The 24,948-nt window shown below is 36.4% G+C and overlaps 1 protein-coding gene across 1 annotated transcript in view; it reads left to right on the top strand.

Annotated features, from left to right (window-relative positions):
• The window catches only part of LOC121322176 (proteasome adapter and scaffold protein ECM29-like), a 44,983-nt gene extending 20,964 nt beyond the window's left edge, over positions 1-24,019 (top strand). Inside the window, exons 19-49 of the mRNA XM_041261760.1 lie at positions 605-696; positions 830-964; positions 1,745-1,910; positions 2,089-2,261; positions 2,674-2,775; positions 3,117-3,240; positions 3,404-3,549; positions 5,231-5,285; positions 5,702-5,816; positions 6,133-6,201; positions 7,693-7,810; positions 7,960-8,127; positions 8,387-8,466; positions 8,735-8,840; positions 9,408-9,455; positions 12,562-12,680; positions 12,999-13,149; positions 15,053-15,118; positions 15,572-15,661; positions 16,098-16,164; positions 16,454-16,545; positions 16,635-16,701; positions 17,399-17,599; positions 19,235-19,446; positions 19,581-19,624; positions 19,930-20,122; positions 21,229-21,376; positions 21,654-21,759; positions 22,003-22,091; positions 22,300-22,371; positions 22,973-24,019. Of these exons, the coding sequence (XP_041117694.1) occupies positions 605-696; positions 830-964; positions 1,745-1,910; positions 2,089-2,261; positions 2,674-2,775; positions 3,117-3,240; positions 3,404-3,549; positions 5,231-5,285; positions 5,702-5,816; positions 6,133-6,201; positions 7,693-7,810; positions 7,960-8,127; positions 8,387-8,466; positions 8,735-8,840; positions 9,408-9,455; positions 12,562-12,680; positions 12,999-13,149; positions 15,053-15,118; positions 15,572-15,661; positions 16,098-16,164; positions 16,454-16,545; positions 16,635-16,701; positions 17,399-17,599; positions 19,235-19,446; positions 19,581-19,624; positions 19,930-20,122; positions 21,229-21,376; positions 21,654-21,759; positions 22,003-22,091; positions 22,300-22,371; positions 22,973-23,112 (3,554 nt within the window). The 3' untranslated portion in view covers positions 23,113-24,019. The remainder of the gene's footprint in view (positions 1-604; positions 697-829; positions 965-1,744; positions 1,911-2,088; positions 2,262-2,673; positions 2,776-3,116; positions 3,241-3,403; positions 3,550-5,230; positions 5,286-5,701; positions 5,817-6,132; positions 6,202-7,692; positions 7,811-7,959; positions 8,128-8,386; positions 8,467-8,734; positions 8,841-9,407; positions 9,456-12,561; positions 12,681-12,998; positions 13,150-15,052; positions 15,119-15,571; positions 15,662-16,097; positions 16,165-16,453; positions 16,546-16,634; positions 16,702-17,398; positions 17,600-19,234; positions 19,447-19,580; positions 19,625-19,929; positions 20,123-21,228; positions 21,377-21,653; positions 21,760-22,002; positions 22,092-22,299; positions 22,372-22,972) is intronic.
• The last annotated feature ends 929 nt before the right edge of the window (positions 24,020-24,948 follow it).

Genomic DNA, 24,948 nt, shown 5'->3' with positions numbered 1-24,948 from the left:
TCTGCTTTTAAAACGAATTGGCTTTAAAATGTTAAAACCCATTAGTTATATGTATTTTTCTCATTATTGCTATAAGGACAGCTGTACCAAATTAAACTGAAATCATAAGCAGGTTCACCCAGTCAGAACTATACTGTGAAAGGGGGGTTGTGGGTATCCACTGACTGGCGGGGAGAGGCACGGAGGTGATGTTGAAACGTCACTCAGCCGATTTGGATTTATTTACAAAACAAACGATTGTGTGTGAAAATGAAATCAAGGAAAGGTAAAGCAGCATATACCAGCATGTGTCAGTCCAGTTCAAATATATTGTAGTAGCAGAAACTAAAAGGAAGCATGATCAGTAAGTCAGGCAAGCAGCACTGAAACCATTTTTTTTTTTATCTCTTCAAGACAATAGTGATCCTACAACACTACTGTAATGGTGGTGATTGTGTAAATATAAATTCGCAGTAGGAGCTGTCCACAACATAAAACCTGTTAACACTGTAGGTTACAAATTTGTGTTTAACTCTTCAGCTGGCACCCAAAATCAAACAGTAAAGTTTCAAAGATTTAATTTCTTTTTTATATATTTAATTATTATTATTATTTTTTTGTATAGGTGTTCCAGTCATGTATTGCCTGTTGGAAGTGGTGTCTGTTTATCCACAGAAACTTGCAGCTAAATTTGCTGACAAAATTGACTGGATTAAGGTAATGAGGGTTTAAAAATATGTGATGTTTATACACGCACACAGTTCTGGTATCCACCTTTTCAGCACTTAGGATAGACTGCTGTTTACTGAAATTGAAGATTATTCTTTTTAAAATCTAATGGTTTTTACAGAGTCTAATGAACACTAATAAAGAAGATATGCGGGAGCTGGCTGCTCAGCTGTATGCAGTGGTGGTATCAACCATGTCTGGGAATGAATTAAATACTGCCGTGCAGAACCTTGTCAAGATCACAAAAGACAACCATGTAAGTAAACTTGGTTCTTAAATGCTGAACAGATTATATCCATGCTCTATTTTATGGCGACTAGTCATTTTTCTGCTGAACTTTCAAAAAGAGTACTTATAATGGTTCGATCAAACAAAGTGCTCTCCTGTGAATTCCGTGGAATGAGGAAGAGAGAAGAACAAACAAGACTGATTAATTATCTTTTGCCGTGCAAGCCAGTGCTACTGAGCACATGCTCAAAAGATGGTTTACATGTGTGATTCTTTATATATTATAGAGCTGTTTGCTGAACATTGTAGATTTTATTGGTTGGCTAGAATAAGATAAATAAATGTATCACTAATGAATGTACCAGATCGGCTGTATTTTCTTGAAGTAAATATTGTTGCAGCTGAAGGAGATAGAGACAGAATGGGTGAAAAAAAACGTGCTTTATGTATGATTTTGTGATAGTGTGTGGTGGAGGGGTGGGGTGCGGGGCATTAAATGTCAGGTTACCTAAAATTTTACTGTAAACCTTTCAAGGGCATTTAATGGAGGAATAGAAAACCATATTAAACTAGCATTTGTGGGGGGTTGTGTATTTTCTTTTCCTGTTGGCAGCAGTGAAGTATTTTGGTAGAATTTCAATGTAAATTGTGTAGGGAAGAATTTTACATACGGATGCGGTATCTTATGTGATATACAGAGGATAATTAATGGCTTGCAGTGAGTTACAGTGAGTATTCCCTCAAGGGGGTTCTGGGACATCATTAAGAATAAGCCTATAATATTATTATTGTTGTTTGTTTTCTTTAGAGTCCAGAAACACAGCATGGAGCAATTTTGGCTTTGGGTTACATGGTAGGGCGATACTTGGCCGAAAAGAAAGTAACAGCTGATATCCAAAACCAAGAGCAGCCAGTGATCACCAGAAGTCTACCTGAAGATGAAGAACTGATCCGTTCTGCCACGAATACTATTGGTAATTTAGTTGATCCCTAAGTCTGTTCATGGGTTTCTTTATATATATATATATATATATATATATATATATATATATATATATATATATATATATATATATATATATATATATACACACACAAAGTTTCTGGTGGGAAAATCAAGACTAACATGAGTATTTTTTGCTTCATTTTTAGGTTCCTTTTTAGATAGCCCCTCTCCTCTTTTGACTCTCGCGGCATGCACAGCACTGGGTGAGATCAGTAGGAATGGAGCACTGCTGATACCCAATGAAGGAACAGGGTTCACAAAGCTACATCTGGTGGAAAGCTTGTTGTCCAGAATACCATCTGGGAAAGAGAATAATAAGGTGAGTTTACAGCGGTCTTGCAGTCTTGACCTCATGTACTGTATTCCTTAACCTTTTTTTGAAACCCAGTCTAGGCAAAAGACAAATTGAACCCACTTCAGTATTTGTCCAGTAGGTGGAGTATAGTGCTTACCAAATATTAAAACTTAAATGGATTTTTGCAGCTATAACTACCTTTATTTCCATTCTTGCTTACCAACCTTGACGCGCCAAAACCGTAGTAATGCCCTCAAAATGTTGCTTCTATTAAAGTAGCAACAAGTTTTAAAAAAACATTTTTTTTAATGTTCTTGTTATTTGCTGGTTTTGTATGATCTAGATGTGTGATTTATTATTAATAATCTTGAAAACAAATACATTTTGCATGAGACATTTAAACAAAGGCTAATAGCTTTGTTTTTCATTGTTTCAGATGAAGGAGCGAGCTATACAGACTTTGGGGTTCTTTCCAGTGGGAGACGGAGAATTTCCTCATCAAAAGAAATTGTTACAAGGACTTATGGACTCTGTCGAAGTATGGAAGTTTGACTATAATTGAAATACAATACTAGATTTGTCTGACAAACTAGTTATGATTTCAAATTGAATACAGTATGGTTGCCTTCTAGGTTTCTAATGTTTCAGGAATTTGGAATGGCAACGTGTACTTTTAAAAAGCACAAACATTTATTGTAACTTTTTAGTTAGGAATATTGTTGAAGCTATCAACTTTTTGGAATACTTTATATTTTGGACATGAGAAATCTCCTAAATGAGTCAACTAGGGGCTGTAGACCATTGTGGATACCTTCTTTTGAAATTTTCCTTCTGAGTAGTTGCCTTGACCTACGGTAACCACTTTTATTTTTTCCTCAGGCTAAGCAGCTAGAGCTTCAATTCACAGTGGGAGAAGCAATCACCAGTGCTGCCATAGGGACTGGTTCTGTAGCTTCACGAGATGTGTGGACCTGTACTGAGGAAGAATACACTCCGCCCGCAGGTACCTTGTCATTATGTAGCTTGCGTATCAAACAACATTACAGTATGAAAGGCACATTTTGCAAATACCTACCATTTTTTTCTTACAAATGCCTACCATTTTTTTCTATGCATGACTTGCCAGACTCTCAATTGAATATTTGTATTTGTTGAATATCCTTTAGACGTAAAGGTGAATGATGTTGTACCCTGGGTTCTCAACATGATCCTCAACAAATACATTATCAGTCAAAACCCTCATGTTCGCCAAGCTTCCTGCATCTGGCTGCTGTCCTTGGTGAAGAAACTCAGCCAGCACAAAGAGATCAAGGTTCGGTACAGTATATGATTAACCATACAAAGATTGTGTTGGTGCCTTTTATTTTTGTATCCATTTTAACACCTCTGCTCTACTGGTTTCTAGTTTTAAGTTTGTCTGCCTGGTTACAGCATGCTTATGGTTAGGTAAGCAGTAGTTTTTAGAGATACAGTGCACTCCATTTATAAGAATCATATTCGTCCTGGATGTTTTGATTCTTAAGTGTTTGATTCTTAAAAGCAAACCAATATGATATTACTGCGGTGACGTGCTGAAGAAGCAGTGTGTTAGTTTGAGAATAAGAACTTGTTACCTGCAGTGTAATGTGTTGACCACTAGATGTCATGAGTTCCCGCATATATGCATGGCCACAAAAAATCCATTATGGATAATGGTCAGTTGATTAACTGCTTGTTAAAGTTAATGACACCTCGATAAAAGGGCTTAGCTGATAGCTTTGTGGTTAGGGGTTAGAGGAGTAAGGAAACGGTAGCAAGAAAAAGAAACACATTTTGACAACTGTTTTTTAGGGGTTATAGGCACAAAAATGCTGCATCTCCCTTTTAAAAGCAAGTATCAGTATTTACGAATGCAACATGACGTCGGTCTGTATAAAAAAAGAAAAAAAAAAAAATTTGATCGAATGAAGATGCTTGTAAGTGCAGAGAGGTACATTAACACCAGCAGAATACGGAACCCCGGTTTCGTGCAACAGTTGTGATGGTGACCAAACATGTGTGAGTACTTTCGTGTAAAAAAAAAAAAAAAAAAAAGTAGATTTTAAATGAACAGTTACATTCAAGAAACCTAGATCAAGAACAGCAACAAATACAAATACGTAACGTTTGTGTATTGCACAAGTGCCATTAACAAAATGCCCGGGAAACTTAAAATAAAGAAAATAAGTAATGAAGGACTATAATGCAGCAAAAAGCACAAGAATTAAACAAACAAGGAAGTGAAAAGGTTACCGTACCAAGCTGAAAGAAGTTCTTTACTAACTCCAATAAACCAATGTTATCTTTCGCCAGTCAAATCGTAGCGTCCCTAAATAAAGTTTTGAGTCAACACGTCTGTTGCGACTTGCATCCCAGATATAATAGACTTGGTTACATTGTTTACCATCAGCAATTTAAGTACGATTTAATTGCACAAAATATTAAAAATATAAACATGCAGAGTTCATGAATAGATTAACCATTCATCAGAATGAGGCAACAAACAAGAGAGTACAAACACAAACCTAGTTGTAATGGGTAGGTGTCGGTTTTACAACAGCAGTTTAAGATTGCACATAGTTACTGGTACACCTGGTGGTCCCTGCTGGAAACACTGGTCCTTGAAATGAAAAGGTTGAAAACTACTGATTTTGTTCCAGTCATTTACTTTGCAAATAAGTAAAGCAGTCACAGTATATGTGTAGTTCCGCAGGGAATGTATGAACTGTTTTGATTTGTATTTTTTTAGTTGGGTAAACAGCTTATCCGTCCTGACATCAGACAGGGTCCACACAAAGTATTGTTTAGTTAGTGCTCCAACTGAGAGCTAGATTTATTTTGTTTGTTTTGTTTTGTGTATTAGCGGTTGTTTCCCCACCGAGGTGATTCTTATAAACGCAGTGCACTGCATTATTATGTAGTCTATTTTGTTTGCTCCAATTTGCAAAGTATAACTACTTTTTTTTTTTTGTCAGTCTCACCTAAAAGAAATTCAGACTGCATTCATTTCCATCCTGTCTGATCCTGATGGTGAGTAATTATAGCCTAACATTTCTGTTAATGAATGAGTACAGCTACCCCCCTACATCTTCCAAAACTATTTTAGTGATTTTTTTCCTTGTGCTGTTATTCATGCTTGTTTAGATGTAATCTAATATTTTGATATGGAACTAAGTAGTGGCTGCTATTATGTCTTCTGTGTAGTTTTTGTGCTTGAATAATATTTTGTCCAAATGCTTTTACAAACAACATAATAGCACATTATGAGTTAATGGGGGGGGGGGCATACTTTTGAAAGTGGAATCTTTTTTTCTTTTCAAAATAGCAACAAAACAATAACATCTTTTAATGGCATTACACTCCCATTGTAAAGGAGAAATGCAGCGCTACATTTAAAAAAAAAAAAAAAAACATTATTTAATGTACTTTCTTTTTAATGCTTTCAGAGTTGAGCCAAGATGTTGCTTCCAAGGGTCTTGGTATGGTGTATGAACTGGGCAATGAACAGGATCAGCAAGAGCTGGTGTCCACATTAGTAGAAACCCTGATGACTGGAAAGAGGTAACGTGTGCTTCTCATTTTGCTAGCATTGAATCAAAAATTGTAAGATACAACATTTTTAAGAATATTTTCAGATGTACCTTAAAGAGCATTAGTACATTTCTGAATTTATGGACCCTGTTCACAAAGTTTTAACTGTAATCTTTGTACACATACTGTATTGCAGAATCAACCTGTCATTTTTCTAACACTGCCATGCTTGTCTCATTTGCACTCCTTATTATGATGTCTACAGAACATCCTTTTATTTTTTTATTATGATGCATAGTTGGTTATTATTTTTAAATCTGGACATTTTATGTTTATTCCCTCTCAGGGTCAAGCATGGCGTATCAGAAGACACTGAGGTTTTTCAGGGTGGTTCACTGGGGAAAACCCCAGATGGGTAAGTGTACACAAAAATACAGGTACAGGGAGCAGGTACAGACTGGTTCCCTTCCTACTGCACTGGAATGGTTCAGACTCTACTCTGAAGAAAGTTCCCTCAAGCAGGGCTCAAAATTGGTCAAAATCCTTAGGGGCATCTAGCATTTGGTTGCCAAATAAAAATTTAGGGGCCAAGTAAACACTATTAGTTAAAATATTTCAGTGATTTCTTCACTTTTCCCCCATTGAGAAATCTACACTCCCAGTGGTTTCTATTAAGCAACATGTATTTAATAGGCACTTCAAACGGCACCCAAAAAAGTTTGGATTTTAGTTTAGCATGTTATGATTGCAGAACATGATATTATAACTTACTCTACAGAATGTGGATATGAGATTTCCTATAACCTGATTGGTCAACAAGCGTGCCTTAATCCACTGTAAAGCCGGCCCGAGTATACAGTATTCAAACTGTTTAATCACCGTTCCAAATCAATCTGCCTGAAAAAATGTAAATACGGTACAGCATACGTTCACTTGTGTAATTTACCTTTTTTCTGGCTTATTAAAGAAAATCTCTGTTCTCGTTGTACGCACCCTATGAATGCTGTCTGTCGATGTGGTATGCGTATTCAGTCTATTTAAATTTAGTATAGCAAAGAAATAGTTTTAAAAAATTATATTAAATAATATTTGTAATCAACGGCAATAGTTTTAATGACAAGTTGTGAAAAATAAAACAACTTTATATTAGTAGCTCATCACAGCAGACTTTGAATAAACTTTATGAACACACTGAAGTAACTGAACAAAGCACAATTAGCAACAACACGTTGGCTGTACCAGATATTATCAATTATATTACTTTTGCTAATACATTTTATGATGTAGTAGTAGTAGTAGTAAATACAGTTTCTGATACTTTTATCCTATAACATGTAGTTAAAGAGAAACGGTACCGTTCACAAACCAGGACATTTTTTTTTGTGTACAAGGTACTAGGTCCATGTAAATTAAGAATATTTTTCTTAGTACCTATATATTGAGTTGTTTACGGCGCCACTGGCATACTGAGCAACTGGCTACCAAACCACGCATGGAATATTGAGGTAAACATTTGTATTTATTAACAACAAAAACTAGTGCTTCATAAAATCAGGGATGAAAAAAACTATCAGTGAAACCAGGTTTTATTTTGTACCTGACCTGCCCACTCCCACAGTCACCGATGACAAATGCATATTAAAAAATGATCACAGAGACTAACAGCTCGCAAATTTGAGCCTTGCCCTCAAGACAATTAATAGGAACCATTTGTATTCAAAGAATTCTGTCTGATTCCAACAAACAGTTACCCAGTTATACCAATGTGCAGTGTTTTGGGAGACTAAACATCTTAGAAATATGGTTTGGAAGTAATATCCTTGTTATTGCATTGAGAAGTAATGGATTCTCGTAGAATGAAGTGTTTTACATTACATTGTTTTTTATTTATTTATTTTATTCCCAGTCAAAGCCTGTCAACATACAAAGAGCTCTGTGCACTGGCCAGTGACCTTAATCAACCAGACCTAGTCTATAAATTTATGAACTTGGCCAATCATCATGCCATGTGGAATTCTCGAAAGGTAATGTATTTAATATTACAATTTATTGATAAAAACAAATGGATACCATTTTAGGCATTTCAAGATCAGTGGTTGAATTAGTTTTTAACTAAATTGTTACTGGGATTGCTGCAATGGCTTAATCTCTGTCTCCTTGTTTCTCATACTAGGGAGCTGCCTTTGGTTTTAACATGATAGCAGCAAAGGCTGGAGAGCAGCTGACTCCCTATTTGTCCCAGTTGGTGCCACGTCTCTACCGTTATCAGTTTGATCCCAATTTGGGAATCCGACAGGCAATGACCAGCATATGGGATGCTCTTGTTACTGACAAAAAATGTGTATGTCTCCTTTTTATCGTTTTGTTGTTTAAATGTATGTTTATAATGTATGTTTATAATTAGTACATTTATATATTTTAGGCGACCTATAAAAAAGGTCAGAAACATTTTCCATCTGTGTATATTTAGTTTGTATAGTCAATAGCCTTTTAACGGTTTTAAAACTATGCAGCAAAATCCATTTTCATAATGGGCCTTCTTGGTGGGGAGTGGATATAGTGTACTGAAGCTAAAGTCTTGCAACCTCTTCTCTACACAGGTTGATCGATACTTGAAAGAGATTCTTCAAGATGTAATATCCAACCTAACCAATAATATGTGGAGAGTTCGAGAATCTAGGTAAAGTATCTTACCTCACTTTCACTTTCTTAATAATATACCCATTATTTACACTCTGGTTTGATATTGCCTCTGACATTATACATGAACCAGTATTTCCAAGAAGGAGTTATCTTCTGGATGTGATTGTAAATAATCATAGGGATGAGGTATGTTATGTCCTGGAGTAAAATTAGTAACAATTTCTTAGAGGCTTTCCAAATGCCTGCTTAATGTTACCTTATGTTCAATAATCATTTTCTTTTTTTAATGTTGTCCCTTGGTGTAGTTGCTTGGCACTGAATGATTTAATACGAGGAAGACAACTTGATGACATCATTGACCAACTTCCAGAGATCTGGGAAACTTTGTTCAGAGTGAGGGATGATATCAAGGTAATTTGTCTACTCTGGTATGTTTGCAAGTACAGCCCTTGTGTATTTCAGAAAATATTTAAGGCATACTGATAATTCACTACAGATATACAGGTTTTTCTTTTTGATTTCTCGATAAACAGTTCCACTGAGACGAGTGTAAAATAAACGTGTGGAAACGTATAGATTAAAATAATTCCTTATCATAATTTAAATAATAATAATAATATATTTATTATTATATAGTACCTTTCATAGTGGACCACCATCACAAAGCATTTTACAGAGGTAGGCTGTGAACTGTGCATTATATGCAGAGTCACTTACAATAGGACATAGATTTAACATCTCATCTGCAGGATGGAGCACAAGGAGGTTAATTGACTTGCTCAGGGTCACATAGTGAGTCAAATCAATGGCAGAGGTGAGATTTTAACCGTTGACCTGGATTTGAAACGATTTTGATTTCAACATGCTTTGATGTTATCTTTGAATATGGTCTCATGGAGACACTTCATGTGAAGGGCAGCCTTGTGATTCCCACCACTGTACATGCTCACTGGATCTTTTCAATTCATGTTTTCACAGGAATCTGTCCGGAAGGCTGCTGATCTAACACTTAAGAGTTTGAGTAAAGTAAGTCTGCTTTAAATTGGACATTTCCAAAAGGAATTTAGCTTCAGAAGGACTTCCATTCAAAAGGGTTTTCACTTAATATAAAAGTATGTGGCACTTATAAGTTAGTAGGGGGCACCGATGTAATCGAGGCACATACCGGCGAGTGTGGGCGGAGTGTTCCCCCTCCCATTCTGACATTTTTTAAAAAACGGATTAAAATAGTGCATTCTGGCTCATTTTCTGCATGGTTTTAAGCTTGTGCTAGACTAATAGAGGTCTGCCTGTAGTCTGACAGAGTACAGGCGATCCTCGACTTACGACGCTTCGATTTATGACGCAAGGCACGTAGGACTCTTTTGCATTATTACCCAGCGTCGACATTATGAAATCGATACAGCATTTACGACACTGCGAGACCTGAGCCATGCGTCGGGTGCGCATATTCGGTTTCAAAACTGTAGTACCTGCCTTGGTCGCCCTGACTCTTTTTATTTTTAATACATGGAACTTTTTTTTTTTTTTTTTTTTTTAATGTATTTGCCATTAACAATGACTGATAGAGCAATTGACTCAAAACAAAACCTAAGCTGTAAATTCTGTCACATGATGAGGGGCTTAACTTCAGGCGATCGTAGTTCTGGCAATAGGAGTACCACAAACACACACTGAATACGTCATTGGAAAAACCCTAGTCTGTACTTTTAAACAAGTCAGGTAGGTGTCTGAGTAATATGCACGTAATCACTGGGCTGAGTGTAAAGAGTTAAATAAATATTTGCATGAGTACAATATAATTGGTCATTTTTGTAAAACTATAGTATCTGGCTGAAGAGTTAGGAACGTAACCCCATTTTATAACATTGTTCCTATGGGAATATGTGCTTCGACTTACTACGCTTCGACTTACAACGTGACTTTCAGGAACCAAGTGCGAGGACTGCCTGTACTCCATTAGTGCAATGTAGGAGCTTCATCCCAGACAAGAGCAACTAGAATAAAAATGTACTAAAACTGTAATATGGGGAACAGCATTGTGTAGCGCTTATGCTCTGCGTTAGTGAATTTGTGATCTGAAGGCATGTAACACAGACAGCTTCTGATTACATGTTAGTTTATTTTTCAGTAAAATCAAGTTTAAATTGCAGTGAGTTTGTTCAGCTATTTATGATATTAAATACACCACAGCAAGCACATTGTCATATTTTGATTGGCCCAGTCTGAGAGCTAAATTTAGTGAATGATAGTTTTTTTTTTTTGTACTGTAATCAAGAAAGCTGCAGTACATTCCATTTTTAATTCCCAAAATATACATATATATATTGTTCTTCTCAGCAGTAGCAATTATTTCTATACTGCTTTCACCTTAAATGGTCAGTTTGAGAAATAAGCGTTTTGCCTGCAACAGCTGACCTTGTTTTAGTGCAAAACGGATAGTAACGTCTTAAACTGCAGTGCCTGCTTCTTTAGCTGAAGAGATATTATCAGCTTATCATCTAAATAAAGTATCTGCTGTGCAATTAAATGATCCTTAAACTCCCGATGGTAAACCATGTCACTGAATGCATTTTACCTGGGATAGTTGCAGCTGCTAAAGAAGATGCAATGAAATAAATCTGTTTGCATTGATTCAAAACTTTAGGTACTCTCAATTTGACTGGCAAAAGTTAACATTGGTTTATTGGAGTTCACAAAGAACACCTTTTCCAGCCTGATATGGTAACCTTTTCACTTCCTTTTTTGTTTAATTATTGAGCTTTTTGCTGCATTACAGCCCTACGTTACTATTTTATTTATTTTAAGTTTTTGCTGTTCCTGTTCATTTTAAACATATTTACACAACAGTACTCGCAACTGTTGCATGAAACTGGGGTTACTGTATTCTGCTGGTGTTAATAATATACAGCATCTCTCTGCACTTAATCATTTGTATTTCAGCTAAAAAAAGGGCTTGGCTGATATCCCATTATGCCCTTTTCTTAAACGTAAATTACTTAAAGTACATACTGGTTTGGTTTTCAGTAGGCTTGCTACTTTTCGATATTAATCAGTAAAGCTTGTTAAACGTTGAATTCCCAAAAAATATGAGTTAGACTGAAATATATTTGTACAGGATAAACGTCGGTAAAACAACTTGCTGTTTTTTATTTTCGTACCAAAAATAACAATTTAGAAATCATCTCTACTGCGTGTAGTGTTTATACTTACTGTCTGTCCTGTCTCCGTTCCACTCTGAATGACTAAAGCTCGTTGTCAGTCATCTCAGTGGTCTGTTAGTATATTTTCACTGTCATTTCACCAGGTTCTGACAGATCTCGTTGACCTGAAGCAGATTCAGAATGCTCTTGTTCGTTTAAATGACTGTGAATAATCAAGACCTGTACTGACTATGCACTTTCATTTGCCAGCTCAAGCACCTGCCATTCAAAGCACCTACTTTTGGAATTAGTCGGGTATGGTGTAGGTAGGCTTTTGCTAGGTAAACGGTGACAGTTACTAGTTTGATTTGAAAATGGGGTGCAAGAGAAAAACACTTAATGAGTATTGTGCACAATCCCCTGACCAACGTCTCCGCTGCAGAACAAAGCAGGCCCGTCTGCCGTACCGTCCAGTGACTCCAGCTGTGCTGAAGAATAAGTGCAAGTTCTTTCTCTTCAGCTATCTAATGTTTTGTTCTGTGCATATTATTTTTACTTGTAAATGTATGTTATAAAACACTGTAAAACACTTTTATATGCTGCGTTTTCTACGGTTTATTTGAGACAAGTTTTTAATTTTCTTTCTTTCTGCTGTGACCAGACGTTATTTCAAATAGAATGTTGGTAACCATGGTTTTGTTGCATGTTGAATATGATAAATGGGGCTTCGCTAAATGAGGTGTTTCTCAATGGCATAACATTATGCTTTTAAAAAAAAAAAAAAAAAAAAAAAAAGTAAAGGTCGATTTCACCCGTTCTCTGTTTGAATTAAAAAATAAAGATTGAAAAAAAACTAAATTCTTTCTAAAATAAACGTAGATATTAGTCGTCGATTTGGCAAAAAAATAAAACTTGAATAGTAGCAAGCCTAGTTGTCGGACTGTTTTTAAATCTTTGTAATCGTCATTGTTTTGTTTTTTTCCTTCTAGGTTTGTGTGAGAATGTGCGAGCCCTCAAGCACAGCCGCACAGCGTACTGTTGCAGTCCTTCTACCCTGCCTCTTAGAAAAGGGCATAATGAGTAATGTGTCTGAGGTCCGGGCACTCAGGTATACCTCCAGCAATTGTGTGTTTAACAGAAATATCTACTGTAGGCTGTGTGTGGTGAAATCAGGAGGACCACTGATGCTAAAAAGCAAATTACTATTTAAATAACTGTATTCCCTATAATTTAGTGTTGAAACTATATGTACATATACATGTGTTTCAAAATGTTTATATCAAATTTTAATATAGTAAGGTTCCGTGTTACAAAATATTTCAGAGAAAATGCTTCTAGCTTTAAAGGTTGCAAGAAGAGTATGCTTTCACCTGCTTTTAAACTAAGCTATACACCATCTTAGTTTGTTACATTTATTATCTTTCAGTATTCAGACACTGGTGAAGATCAGCAAGAGTGCTGGCGCCAGACTGAAGCCTCATGCGCCAAGACTGATTCCTGCCTTGTTGGAATCATTAACCGTGTTAGAGCCACAAGTTCTTAACTACCTGAGTCTACGGGCAACAGAACAAGAGAAGGTATGACAATAAACACATGACCTTTTTAGCTGAGATGCTGCATTGTCTCATTACTGGGAGACATAGGTAGACAAAGGCACAGGTAGCAGAGATTATTGCCAGACTGACATTTAATAAGTCACTGGCTGAAGTTGTATTTGAAATACTGGGCCTTGTTAAACAATCTTTACATTTGTGAGTGATATTTAAGTGTTTTTTTCAACAAGTCTGATTTTCCACAGTTGGATTTTCATTAAAATGTTGTAGACTGTTATTGGCTCTTTTAAAAGTTTAGGAAGATTTTATCATTATAAAATAAATTTTATGTAAAGTATTATTTAAATGACTCATGAGTTTTATAGTGGGTTTCTGAAAAAATATAGCATTATAGGTCCCTATGTGTTGCTACAACTGTTTAAATAACATACTGTACCTGTATTTTTTTCTTTTCATTGTTAACATCCTGACAACTTTTTACACTTACAACATTAAAGTCCTTGTCAAACCTTTGCCTGCGTGTTGCCTTGCATTTTGCAGTGGTCACACGAGCGACAAGCATGCGGTCAACAAGCTAGCAACACACAGGCAACGTGTTCAGGTGACAATGTTATCAAATTTGATTGTCTGGTATTGAAAATGTTGCCCTCGTGTTGCCTGAATAATAGAACTTTGTCGCCAGTTTGTCACCGGTACTGGTGTGCCGATTCATCAATTCACACAGAGAACCGTGATATTTTTTTTGCCAATACGATTATCGATACAGTGACCCACTTTTTTTGTTTTGTTTTGTTTTTTAAGTAAAATTTGATTTGATAACATAAATATTGGCATGCAATCACTTGTGTCTACACTGATAATTAGATTAATTTTATTTATTAACGTAACAGCCTCACCTACCAATCACTGTGTTCAGGGTGTTTTTGTCAAGTCCTCTGGCAGCAGAGTGAAACGGAAGCTGAGTGGAGGCAGGTTATTAATGTATAATCTCATCTGGGGTCGATGAAATTCAACCTGGTCTGGACAGTTTAAAATCATGCATGTTCAAGTGTTGTGTAAAACCAAGCAGAACCAACTCACTGCAATTTTACTGAGAAATGAACGGTAACATGTAATCATTAGAGCTGACTGTGTTACGTGTTGTCAGATCAGGACTTCACTTATATTGAGCAAGGGAGCTGCTGCACTGCAATGTTAGGCTGTACAAATTCAAGACACAACACTTTTAGTATCACTTTAGTGTCTTAACAAGTGGTTGTGTTTTAAGCAGTTGAATATGATAGCAACCAGCTTGCTCCTGAAGTGACACCAGCAATTGGATTTGACTGAGGAGCCATTGGTTCCTAAGGCAACTGTGTCTGGAGCCCTGATTTTTTTAATTTTGTTTTAAAAAAATGTATTTTAAAGAATAAATGGGAAACAAAAGCAAAACAAAGTCGTGAAGCTCATTTGACCAAAAGTGCTTTACCAGTGTTATTGCAAACACTTGCACAAGCAAATGAGGCAATGGTGTGATTTTAATGTCTTGTCTTGTGTGCTGAATTTACTGTATCGTGATACATATCGTATCATATCGTGAGCCTCATATCGTGATACGTATCGTTAAGACACTGCTGATACCCAATCCTAATTGCCGGGGTGTCGACCAGGATGGTCACACGGGGCGACAAGCCAGCAATGGCTGTCGTCCCCTTGTGTTGACAAAAGTCACCCATGTGATCAGGCCTTAAAGGCTGTCTTCAAAATGGCTGCTCTAGTGCAATGATAGTGTAAGGATTACTGCCCGCATTGTCAAACAGGTAACACAGCAATAATGATCCATGATGTGCCCACTGTGTGTATATTTATACCACATATCTGCACTGTATGATTTTTAGAAGCAATTACATTGTAGGTTAAATGTGCTCTGTTTTTATTATCTCCTCAGACAGCAATGGATGGTGCCAGGCTTAGTGCTGCAAAATCATCTCCAATGATGGAGACCATCAACATGGTAAATTTACACATTTAGTAATGCAGATTGTCCAAGTGGTCAGTGTTATTTATGTTGGTGTATAATACAAAATGTTTATTTGATTTGTCTCAGATGTACACAGAATATATTTGGGTAAATTAACCTGTCTTACAAAAAGACCCATTACCTAGTAGCTGAAATTTATCATTTGTAGTTTTGTGTGGAGATATTTTCTTTTTAACCTGAATACAGGGCTGCAGTGTTGGTAAAACATAAACTTTACTTGTTTTTACATTTACAGAACTCCTGCAGTTTTATGTTTATTTCCAATTGGCCTAAGTTGCCATTATCAGCATGGCCACCTTTGCAGCAAATCTCAGAATATGAATCTATAAATGTAATGTTAATGACTTGAAAGCTCCAATTGTATTTTGGGGTCAATCGATGTAAAGTAAAATGAAATAAAATGGTCATAATGATTTTGTATTGCAGTGCCTGCAACATTTGGATGCTTCTGTTCTTGGAGAGCTCGTACCGAGACTTTGTGACCTGTTAAAAGGTGCAGTAGGACTGGGCACGAAGGTAAGGTTGTGCAATAGGTCCTAAGGTGTGTTAAGGGCTCAGTATGCTGTTCTCTAAGATGAATGATTGTCCCTTTGCTTGTGTGTGTACAGTTGGAGCACAAAGGAAAGTCGCTTAACTGGAGAAACCTTTGTGTATGGACAAACTGAATTTATACAACCCTCTACTAGACCACACATCATCCTTCACTACTAGTACATTGTTAGGCTTACGTTGTGGAAACCAGTTATGATACCAGCTAATTAGTTAATGGACCGTTTGGAAATTGCATTACAGCTGAGGCTGCTATAAGGAATCTTCAATACACAGCTAAAACTAAAACATTTTGATCACTGGCCTGGATCCTTGTGTATTCATCAATGGTCAAATTCAATCAACTTGGAGCAATATTTAATGCATTTGAATTAACAAAATCCTTTCAATCCTTGTGTTTCAGGGAGCCTGTGCTAGCGTCATTGTGTCTCTTACTGTACAGTGTCCTCAAGACTTAACACCCTATTCAGGTATGTTGTTTGGAGTTGTCATTTAACCAATCATTGCCTGTTTCTCCTTCCAGTAAATATTAGATCATTCAATTCCTGTTTGCACGCAATGCTTTTAGAGTGACTGTTTAAAAACCTGATGTAAGATTTAGTAATCCAGTTATGAGAAGAAAAAAAAAAGTGTTGATTTACTGTCATTATCCTTTTCTGCACGAAAAGCTTCAAAACAAAGCCAAGTACAAAACCAAGGCTATATTTTTGACACATGTATTGTGTTTATGAATTGGACAGTCTTTCTGTTTTGGGGCAGGTAAACTGATGAGTGCTTTGGTGAACGGGTTAAACGACCGTAGTAGCGTGGTTCAGAAGTCATTTGCATTTGCCCTGGGACATGTAGTTCGGGTGAGTTAAATTCAAGAGTTATTCCTAGCAGAACACTTCATAGTATTTTGTTTTTTAAGTGATTTTTAAACACAATTTCCTTTTGGCAGACTGCAAAAGATAGCAGCGTAGAAAAGCTGCTGACGAAACTCGGCACCTGGTATCTTGAAAAAGAAGGTATGATTTTAGAAAGCTTTTATTTATACTTCAGGGATCTGACATCTGAAACCTTTTGGAACGTGTGTACAGCAGTTTAAAATCTCATCAAACCCAGCAGCTTACACTGGATTCCCTTGAACTCCCTTGAATATGGCTTGTTAAGTTTTTGTTTTGAAATAACATGGACCACACTTCAGTGTTTAATTTAAGACTCCTGTTGCGTGTAAGTTTGAGCAGTTTAAGTTTTGATTAGACATACTACATCCCTTTTGTACAGGTGACGTACAATTAGAACTCAAATGAAAATATAGAATTGCTCAGTATACTATGCAGTTGGATCTTAAATTATTCCCTGTAATTTTAGACATTATGTTCTGTAAAGTACAGCTTCAGAAACACAATGTATTTGCACTGTATGCTTTTTTAACCACCAAGGGCTTTGTTGGCTGCTGTGGGATTTCATCATTTTTTTAAATTTTACTTATGTATTCATTGCTGATGGTATTTTGCCTTTTAAATATCTACATGTTCTCTTCGTTGATCCTGTTCTGCGTTAATGGGCATAGCTGAATAATGGAGAACCTTAAGGGCATTTTTATATTAAAAAGAGCAAAAACACCCTTTCCAGTTCTAGACTTCAATAAAACCCTGCAAAAGACTAATTTAAGGAGTATATTGCAGTAGCATATTCTTTTTTTCCCCCCTTTTGTCTTAGAGCCAATTTATAAATCCTCCTGTGCGCTAACGGTGCATGCCATTGGGCACTACAGTCCTGATGTGCTGAAGAACCATGCTGAGCAGGCACTGCCCCTGGCATTTCTAGGAATGCATGAAGCTCCAAATGCAGAGCTCCAAGAGCAAGGGGAAAATGGAGACTCAACCCTGTGGACAGAGGTCTGGCAGGATAATGTTCCTGGTAGGAATTTGCAATTTAGGTCATCGTGACCTTTTTTTATATATATATATATATATATATATATATATATATATATATATATATTTTTATTAACTTTTATTAACTGGTACTGCGTATTACAGAGATTTAATCAATTTTTGCAACTAAAAACTGTTGTATAAGTCGGTTTTCTAGGCATTTTTGCCAGGCACATAAAAGGGGAGAGTGACTACTAGACTGGTGTGATGTATGTGCCATTGTGTTTAATATTAATCTACTGTACCAGGGCCACAATGGGATTACCGCAGCCACGGTTATTATGGCTCACACAAACCGAACTGTCAACTACCCGATTATTTTATTCAGGATCTAATTTGTTTTTTCTCAATACCCCTAGTCATTTTGAATGTTAAAGGCAAGCTTTCAGACTCTTGACTGACCTCCTGTCAACCCAGATGCGTGTACTTGGAGAAAAATAAATAGTGGTTGAAGTTACCAATCTTCAGAATATGAAAACATCACAGCTATACTGCTTCACTGTTAACACAATAGCTGTCAGCCTCTATGAATTTCCTTATTCCCACCCTCCCGATCCATTGATTTGTCAACATTCAGACTGAGCCCGCCCCTGGGATCTTTGGGAAACAGCTGTTGGTTAGAAAGTGGAGTAGTAAACTTTTCCAAGTCTTCCGTTCTTTGTAAATGCAATGCTGTAATAATGCAGATGTCTGTCTTAGAGACTGGATAAAGTAGGACAGTCAGACAAAAAGCGAAAATGCTAAAGAACAGGTTTGAAATTGTGTGTTGAATTTGCGGAAATGCATGGCAGTCGCTATGCTGAAAAAATTCAGTAAGTGACAGGAGACGAAACAAAGACAGACTTAAATATGGCGAAAGAAAAGTGAGCTGATAGAGGAGGAACGGGTTTATGCCCTGATGTAGAAAACATTTTGTTTGAATGGTATGGTTTGGGAAAGAAATGTTCAGTAAAGCAAATATATGTTTCAAAAAGTGAATAGTTTCCAGCAGTTTAACTAAAAACAAAGAACAACACTGTAAGATTAATAATAAAAAATAAAAAAAAATGCTGCAAACAAAGGTATTTCTAAACTAAACCTGTGTATCTTTATTTATCGATGTTGAGCATGCAGGAAAAAAATCAATTGTAAAAAAAGTATTTTAAACACAAAAAAGGTGTTTTCCTAAAATTTAAGTCTCAAAAAGGGGGGAGCAACTTTTACGCCAGTGCGACCTATACAACGATTTTTAAGGTAATTGATTTTGCCATTTCTAGTTATACAAGCAGAACATAGTGATCATTCACCTACTGTGTAAATATACAGACATTAGAGTCTAGGATTTCACCTAATACATTTTACTCCTGTTCTGTATATGAGTTAGAGGAATTGTACCCTTGCATTGGTGTGATTTAATGTTTATGTGCATATTGTATGATGTCTAAAATCATCTAGAAGTTTTTGTTTCTTAACACTGACAGCTGCCACTTGTGTATTATTCAGTATTTGGAGTGAACAAAGCAGTGACTTTGGTACACTTTTCTCATAAACAAACAATAATGAAGACAATTGCCAACTTCAAGTAGGTATATACTCTGTGAATTAATCAATTTGAAAACTTCCTTGCTTGTCTATTCAGGTAGTTTTGGTGGCATCAGGCTGTATATGCAGGAGCTCATTGCTATCACCCAAAAGGCGTTGCAGTCCCAGTCCTGGAAAATGAAAGCACAGGGGGCAGCTGCAATGGCCTCCATTGCTAAACAGCAGACTGGGTCTCTGGTGGCTCCACACTTGGGAATGGTGTTGAGTGCACTGCTGCAAGGACTGGCTGGTAGAATCTGGACAGGAAAAGTATGTTATAGTTTTATTTATTTGAATAAAATAAAATAAAAACATTACACACACCAGGAAAACCTTGTTAAGTTGGCACGACTAGCTTGCGTTCAAAGTGGTGTCATTCTCAGTCTTGTTTTGTGTCTTTCCAGGAAGAACTACTGAAGGCTATAGGGAGTGTGGTGTCAGCATGCAGGTAAGTTAATTAATTACGTCCTAGGGGCTAACAAATTTAAGTTGAATGCAACACTATTTGCTATGCTTGTTTCTTGATTATGAAAAAAAGAACAACAAAGGACGAAGTAAACACTTTAGAATACTGGAGAAATCACATAGCCGTGTGACTTGTAGCTGACATGCAGAAAGTGTACTTGGGAATCGTTTTTGATGAGCTTTTGCAAACAATTCAATAGCTGTGTCTTCTGTCAGTCTTGATCCTTCCCTATATAATACTATGTTAATTAGGAAAAACCTAATGAAAATGTATTCTTTGTCATTTAGTGGAGATCTTAAGAAGTCTGTACCTGGCCAGCCCAGCATCATTGAGGTCACTGAGTTAGTGTTAAAAGAATGCCACAAAGAGAACCTCAGATATAAGATGGCTGCTTTAAAATGTGCCGCAGACGTCCTGCAAGCCACTCAAGAGGACCGTTTCCAGGAACTGGTGGGCATTCTGATTCCATTGATAAACAAGGTAACTATAAATAAATAGTCTGAACAGAGCATCACCCTGGCAACTTGCTTGTGAATCCCATGAGTTGTACTGATTGACTGTAAGGACATGCAAAATGTTTGTGTTCCCTGCTAACCATTTCAGCCCGGCCAAACAAATAGCTCAAAGTGAACTAGAGTATTCCAGGGATGTTGATTTTCATCTAGAAGCACTACTTGTTCAGCCAATTGTAAATTTAGCAGTGTTAGTTGTGTTTCTAGGTGTTTCATTCATGTTATACATGTGTGCAGATATGCATGTGATAAACAACACATTTCTTAAACTGACCCTTTTAAGATGAAAGCAGAACGCATAGAAATAATTGGGACTGTAATTTGGAAGTATATTGCTGAGGGGAAAAAAAAAAAAAAAAACATTTAGGGAATTTTTTCCCTACATTTTTTCTCGTGTTGATCTTGCCTTGCGTGAGCAGGCCTGAAATAAAGTTCCTTCACTGCACTAGTGGAGTACTCAGTCAGACTACACACAGACCACGACTAGTCTAGCACGTGTTTAAACCATACAAGAATGCACAATTTTAATCCCTTTTTTCAAAAACTTCACAATGGGAAGGGGAACACACCCTCCAACACTCGCCCCCCTCGCCTCTGTGCACCTCGATTTACATTGGTGCCATGTACTTTTAAACTAATTGAAAACCATAAATTTGTCTTTTTTTCTAACTAGCTGTGAGATTTAAATTTACTTTTTTTTTGTTATGTTTCCCTCACTATTTATCCCCCTGAATTGCTGCTGGGGATATAGTGGAGGCGCCTGTATTTTACACATTTTACACACTGTATATCTAGAGTTTCTAATGAAACGGCACGATGTTGTTATATATGAGGGAGTCTTGTCCATCTGGGTATGTACACACATCTTCCAGTAGACTGTGGATCGTAGGTATAGGTCATGGACATCTACTTTTTCATGATAGCAATAAATACATTTTGTATTTACAACCGTGGTGGGAGATCTGTGCTGCCACAGCATAAATACAAAAGAGAAACAGAAATGCAGGCCATAACACTTTTTAAAAGCCTCAGATAGTTTGGTATTTGTCTCAAGTTTCTGAAATTCACTTTCAGAATTCCCCGACCAGTGCACATACCCGGAAGAGCAAAGAGGATGACGATGATGATCTGGATGAGAAAGAGAAGGAGCTGCAAACAGAGTCTCTGCTTTGTGCCTTTGAATCCCTTGGCAAAACCTGGCCCAAAAGCCCATCGACCCAGGGTAAGGACATGGAATATGAAGAGTACTTTAAGATTCACTTCACTTTCTTTTAACATGAGTAAAGTGAACATGGGAACATGGACGGGGCAGTTCTTCATTAGAGTAATCACACTGTCACAGACAACTAGTAGCAAGCAGAACTGTTCTATATAGTATCGTAACAATGTTTAAGCGTTAAATACTCTTAAGTAAGTCTAGATCTAAATCTGACTTTCTGTATGTCTGTTTTTTAACAAGAAAATGCATGAGGATGTAATGTTTCTTGCTCCATCCTCAGGTCAATACCAGTTTCAGTTGTGTCAATTAATGTGCGAGAGACTGAAGCTCAGTACATGGAGAGTTCAGGTTGGAGTTCTGCAGGCCATGAAGGCCTATTTTCAAGGGTAAGTGGAAGTTGTTTAAAATGATATTACTATACGCTGAGATTTTTGGCTTCTGTTAGAAATGAGTTCCACCTATGGAGAGGCGTTTATATCATTTACAGTTTAAGACATCACTACAATGTGTTCTAGCTCCTGGTTCCATTGGGGAGGGCAGTAAGCAGCAATAGGTACTAATAGTGTAAAGAGCTAGTTTTGTAGTACTGTATCAAACAATTGACCGGTTTATTTTCTTTCTTCTTCCAGATTGTTACTTTTAAACAAGGACCATACAGATTCTGTCGAATTATCAGAAATCTTAACAAAAACTTGCGATGCAATCACATTTCCATTAGGTAAGATACATCTATATTTCCTTATTTAAACAGGTGGATAATCTCAACTGAGCATGCCTTTTTTTTGCTTTTAGAAATTGAGAACTGTTCTCACCCTATGGAAGGTAGACTTTCAGAAATTAAATATGCAACGGTAAACTTGGTAAACGCTAAACATTATTAACATTACCTTTTTTTTAAACATTTCAATTTTCTTTTATTTATCTAGAAAACAAGAGCTACTCATCTGTAAGAGCAGAAGCTTTAAGTATAGTGGAATTGCTAATAAAGAAAATTGATGGTGGGTATTTTTTCTTAGTAAATTTGTGTTGAAGCTGTTTACCACTTCAGTGGTTTACATAGTCAACCTTTGAACTATTGAACATGGTTTTTATTTGAATTGGATATATTTCACATTTTCAATTCTGAATATTTTGTAAAACCTGACTCTTTTTTTTTTTTAAATGTACATGCAACCTAACCCTGTATAATCAAACTCTAAAGCAATCCGGTTTTAACAGATTAACACTGTTATAATACAGCATCATGAATCCCGTTTGTATTGAATAGTATTAAAACCGACATTTGTGGTTGCTTACTAAGTAAGTAATATCAATAAATGTGCTGATGCTTTCTTTAAGTGAATCTCAGATTGAAGAAAAAATAAGTGTGTCCAAATGAAGTTAACACATATATTTGCAAGCCTTTTATTATGCATTTTTCCACATAATGAAAAAAAAAAACACAAACATTTTTGGCATGAATAGCAAATTCCACTGACAATACATACTTTGTATATTGCAAGAGGTCACCAATATTTCTTGAGCAAAACAGGTTTTATGGCTGTGATTCACCAAATATTTATGGCTTTACAGTAGCTATCATTTTGTTGTCAATTGCAGAATGTCATCAGTGGGGAAGTTTGACACCAGATAGCAGAAACCAGCTGATCAATTCCTTAACCATCATGGAGTCAGACAGCAGGCCAGAATTGGGAGAGAAAGCCACCGAGTTGAGGAAACAGTTACAGAGTCTCTCGTGAACTGCACTGGGAACACCCACTTGTTAAGCCTTGAGTTCTTCATAACATGCAGTCTGTGTTCTTTCATTTGTCAAGACCTGAGGCTCACCAACCTTTATTGCTATGTGTCAGATAATGCTTAAAAAGTCTTGATGTTAATATTTAATGTATGTATAGACCATGCCCAATGCTGTTAAAAAGGATTTGAATATCAAACTGTAACAAAATCGTTTAGGTTGTGATCAGGTTTATTTGGTATTTTATGGAAATTCATACGTCATGAATGTTTATGAAACAATTTCATTTTTTTGATTTTTTTAAGTGTAGATGTCCGGAATATTCTAGAGTCTGCATAAGCTGAACCTCACCTTGGTGTATTAAATACCAGAGCCATACTCATTATGAAGCACTGATTTAAAAAACATCAGTGTGATGCAGAAAGTGTACAGTAGTGTTTTTTTCTCTTGGGCCTACCATTAACCAACCATAACTTGATAAAATGTATGTTTTCGTTAACAAATCTTAAATCGGTCGGTGGGGTGGGGCGGACACAATTAAATATTGTGGCTGTGCTACCATGTTCAATGAAATGATTGCACTATGTTAACTTTCAAACACTGTGCCCAAAGTGGGCATATTTCGCTGCTGCAGTTTGCCACTGAAACAGATTAGCTTTCTTGTAGTGGGGCATTGGGACAGGCTAGCCATTTTAGTAAACTGATTTGTTCAAGAAAGACTGAAAGACAATGCCTCTTTATAAATTATACTAGTCTGCTTGTATGTTTTCAAGTTGCGTGGATAAAAAAAAAAAGTCAGAATGCCAAAGTTGGTAAAGGTAAGAGGCATGCACTTAAATATTTATCTTTTGGATACTCCCTCTTGTAAGTCCCAGATGACAAGATGCATTAATAAAGTAGCTTTATTGTGAGTTTTGGTGTTTCTTTTACAATGACAATCCACTACTAGCAGTATTACCAGTACATTTTATAGTAAGTTTAAGTGAATGTAGTTCTTAACTAGGGGTGTTCTCATACTTGTAATTGCCTTTAAGAAGTATTTATAGGCAGGAAATCCGTTATTTTAATCTACTGATTTCAAAACAAGAAAAGCCGTCTTTCCTTCACATTTACAGAGATTTGAGAGACAAGAATTGTGGCCTAGGAATGGCAATAAACAATGCCAGTGCCCCAGATGAGAGGACATTGAGCTTCCAATTGGCTTCTAAAACACTCCATGCAGAAGTTTAATTGCTACTAAGTCATACTAAATTGTAAAGGACATATTTTCTTGTTTTGAAAGAAACACATTTAATGAATAGACACTGATTGATGAGATACAGCCATCTAAAACCTCTGTATCCGATAATGTCACATTAAAATGTGTTACAGTATACTGCTTATGTATTCTTATTTAACTATGAAGTTAGGGCTCTGTTGAGATAGAAGCTGATTTTCACTCATGGGTAGCCATCTGTTCTCTTGTGACCTAGATAACAACTTGTATCATACAGCTCCCTATATGTTATTATATGGATAATACAGGTCTTTAAAGAAAAACAAAAAAAACATTATAAAAATAAACAATTCAAAGGTATTTCACAAAATTAGTTATTTTTATCTAGATTTTTTTTGTTTCAAGTTCCACTGTAAAACAGTGTATTTAACTAGCCTTCTGGAACTGGCACCATATAAAATGTTATGACAGATTTATCTATAGACTTCAACAAAGCATTGTACAGTAACCACAGTGATGAATCATTTTGACATAATTTTTACTTTGGTATCAGAATTGAGCAGGTGCGAGTTGTTGGCTGTCATGCCCATATTATTATTTCTGTCTCAGCTCATCCAAGTTATT

This window comes from Polyodon spathula, chromosome 1 (genome assembly GCF_017654505.1).
Source record: "Polyodon spathula isolate WHYD16114869_AA chromosome 1, ASM1765450v1, whole genome shotgun sequence".
Taxonomy (NCBI): Eukaryota; Metazoa; Chordata; class Actinopteri; order Acipenseriformes; family Polyodontidae; genus Polyodon; species Polyodon spathula.
The sequence above is the reverse complement of the archived record's forward strand: the minus strand, read 5'-3'. Positions and strand labels throughout refer to the sequence as shown.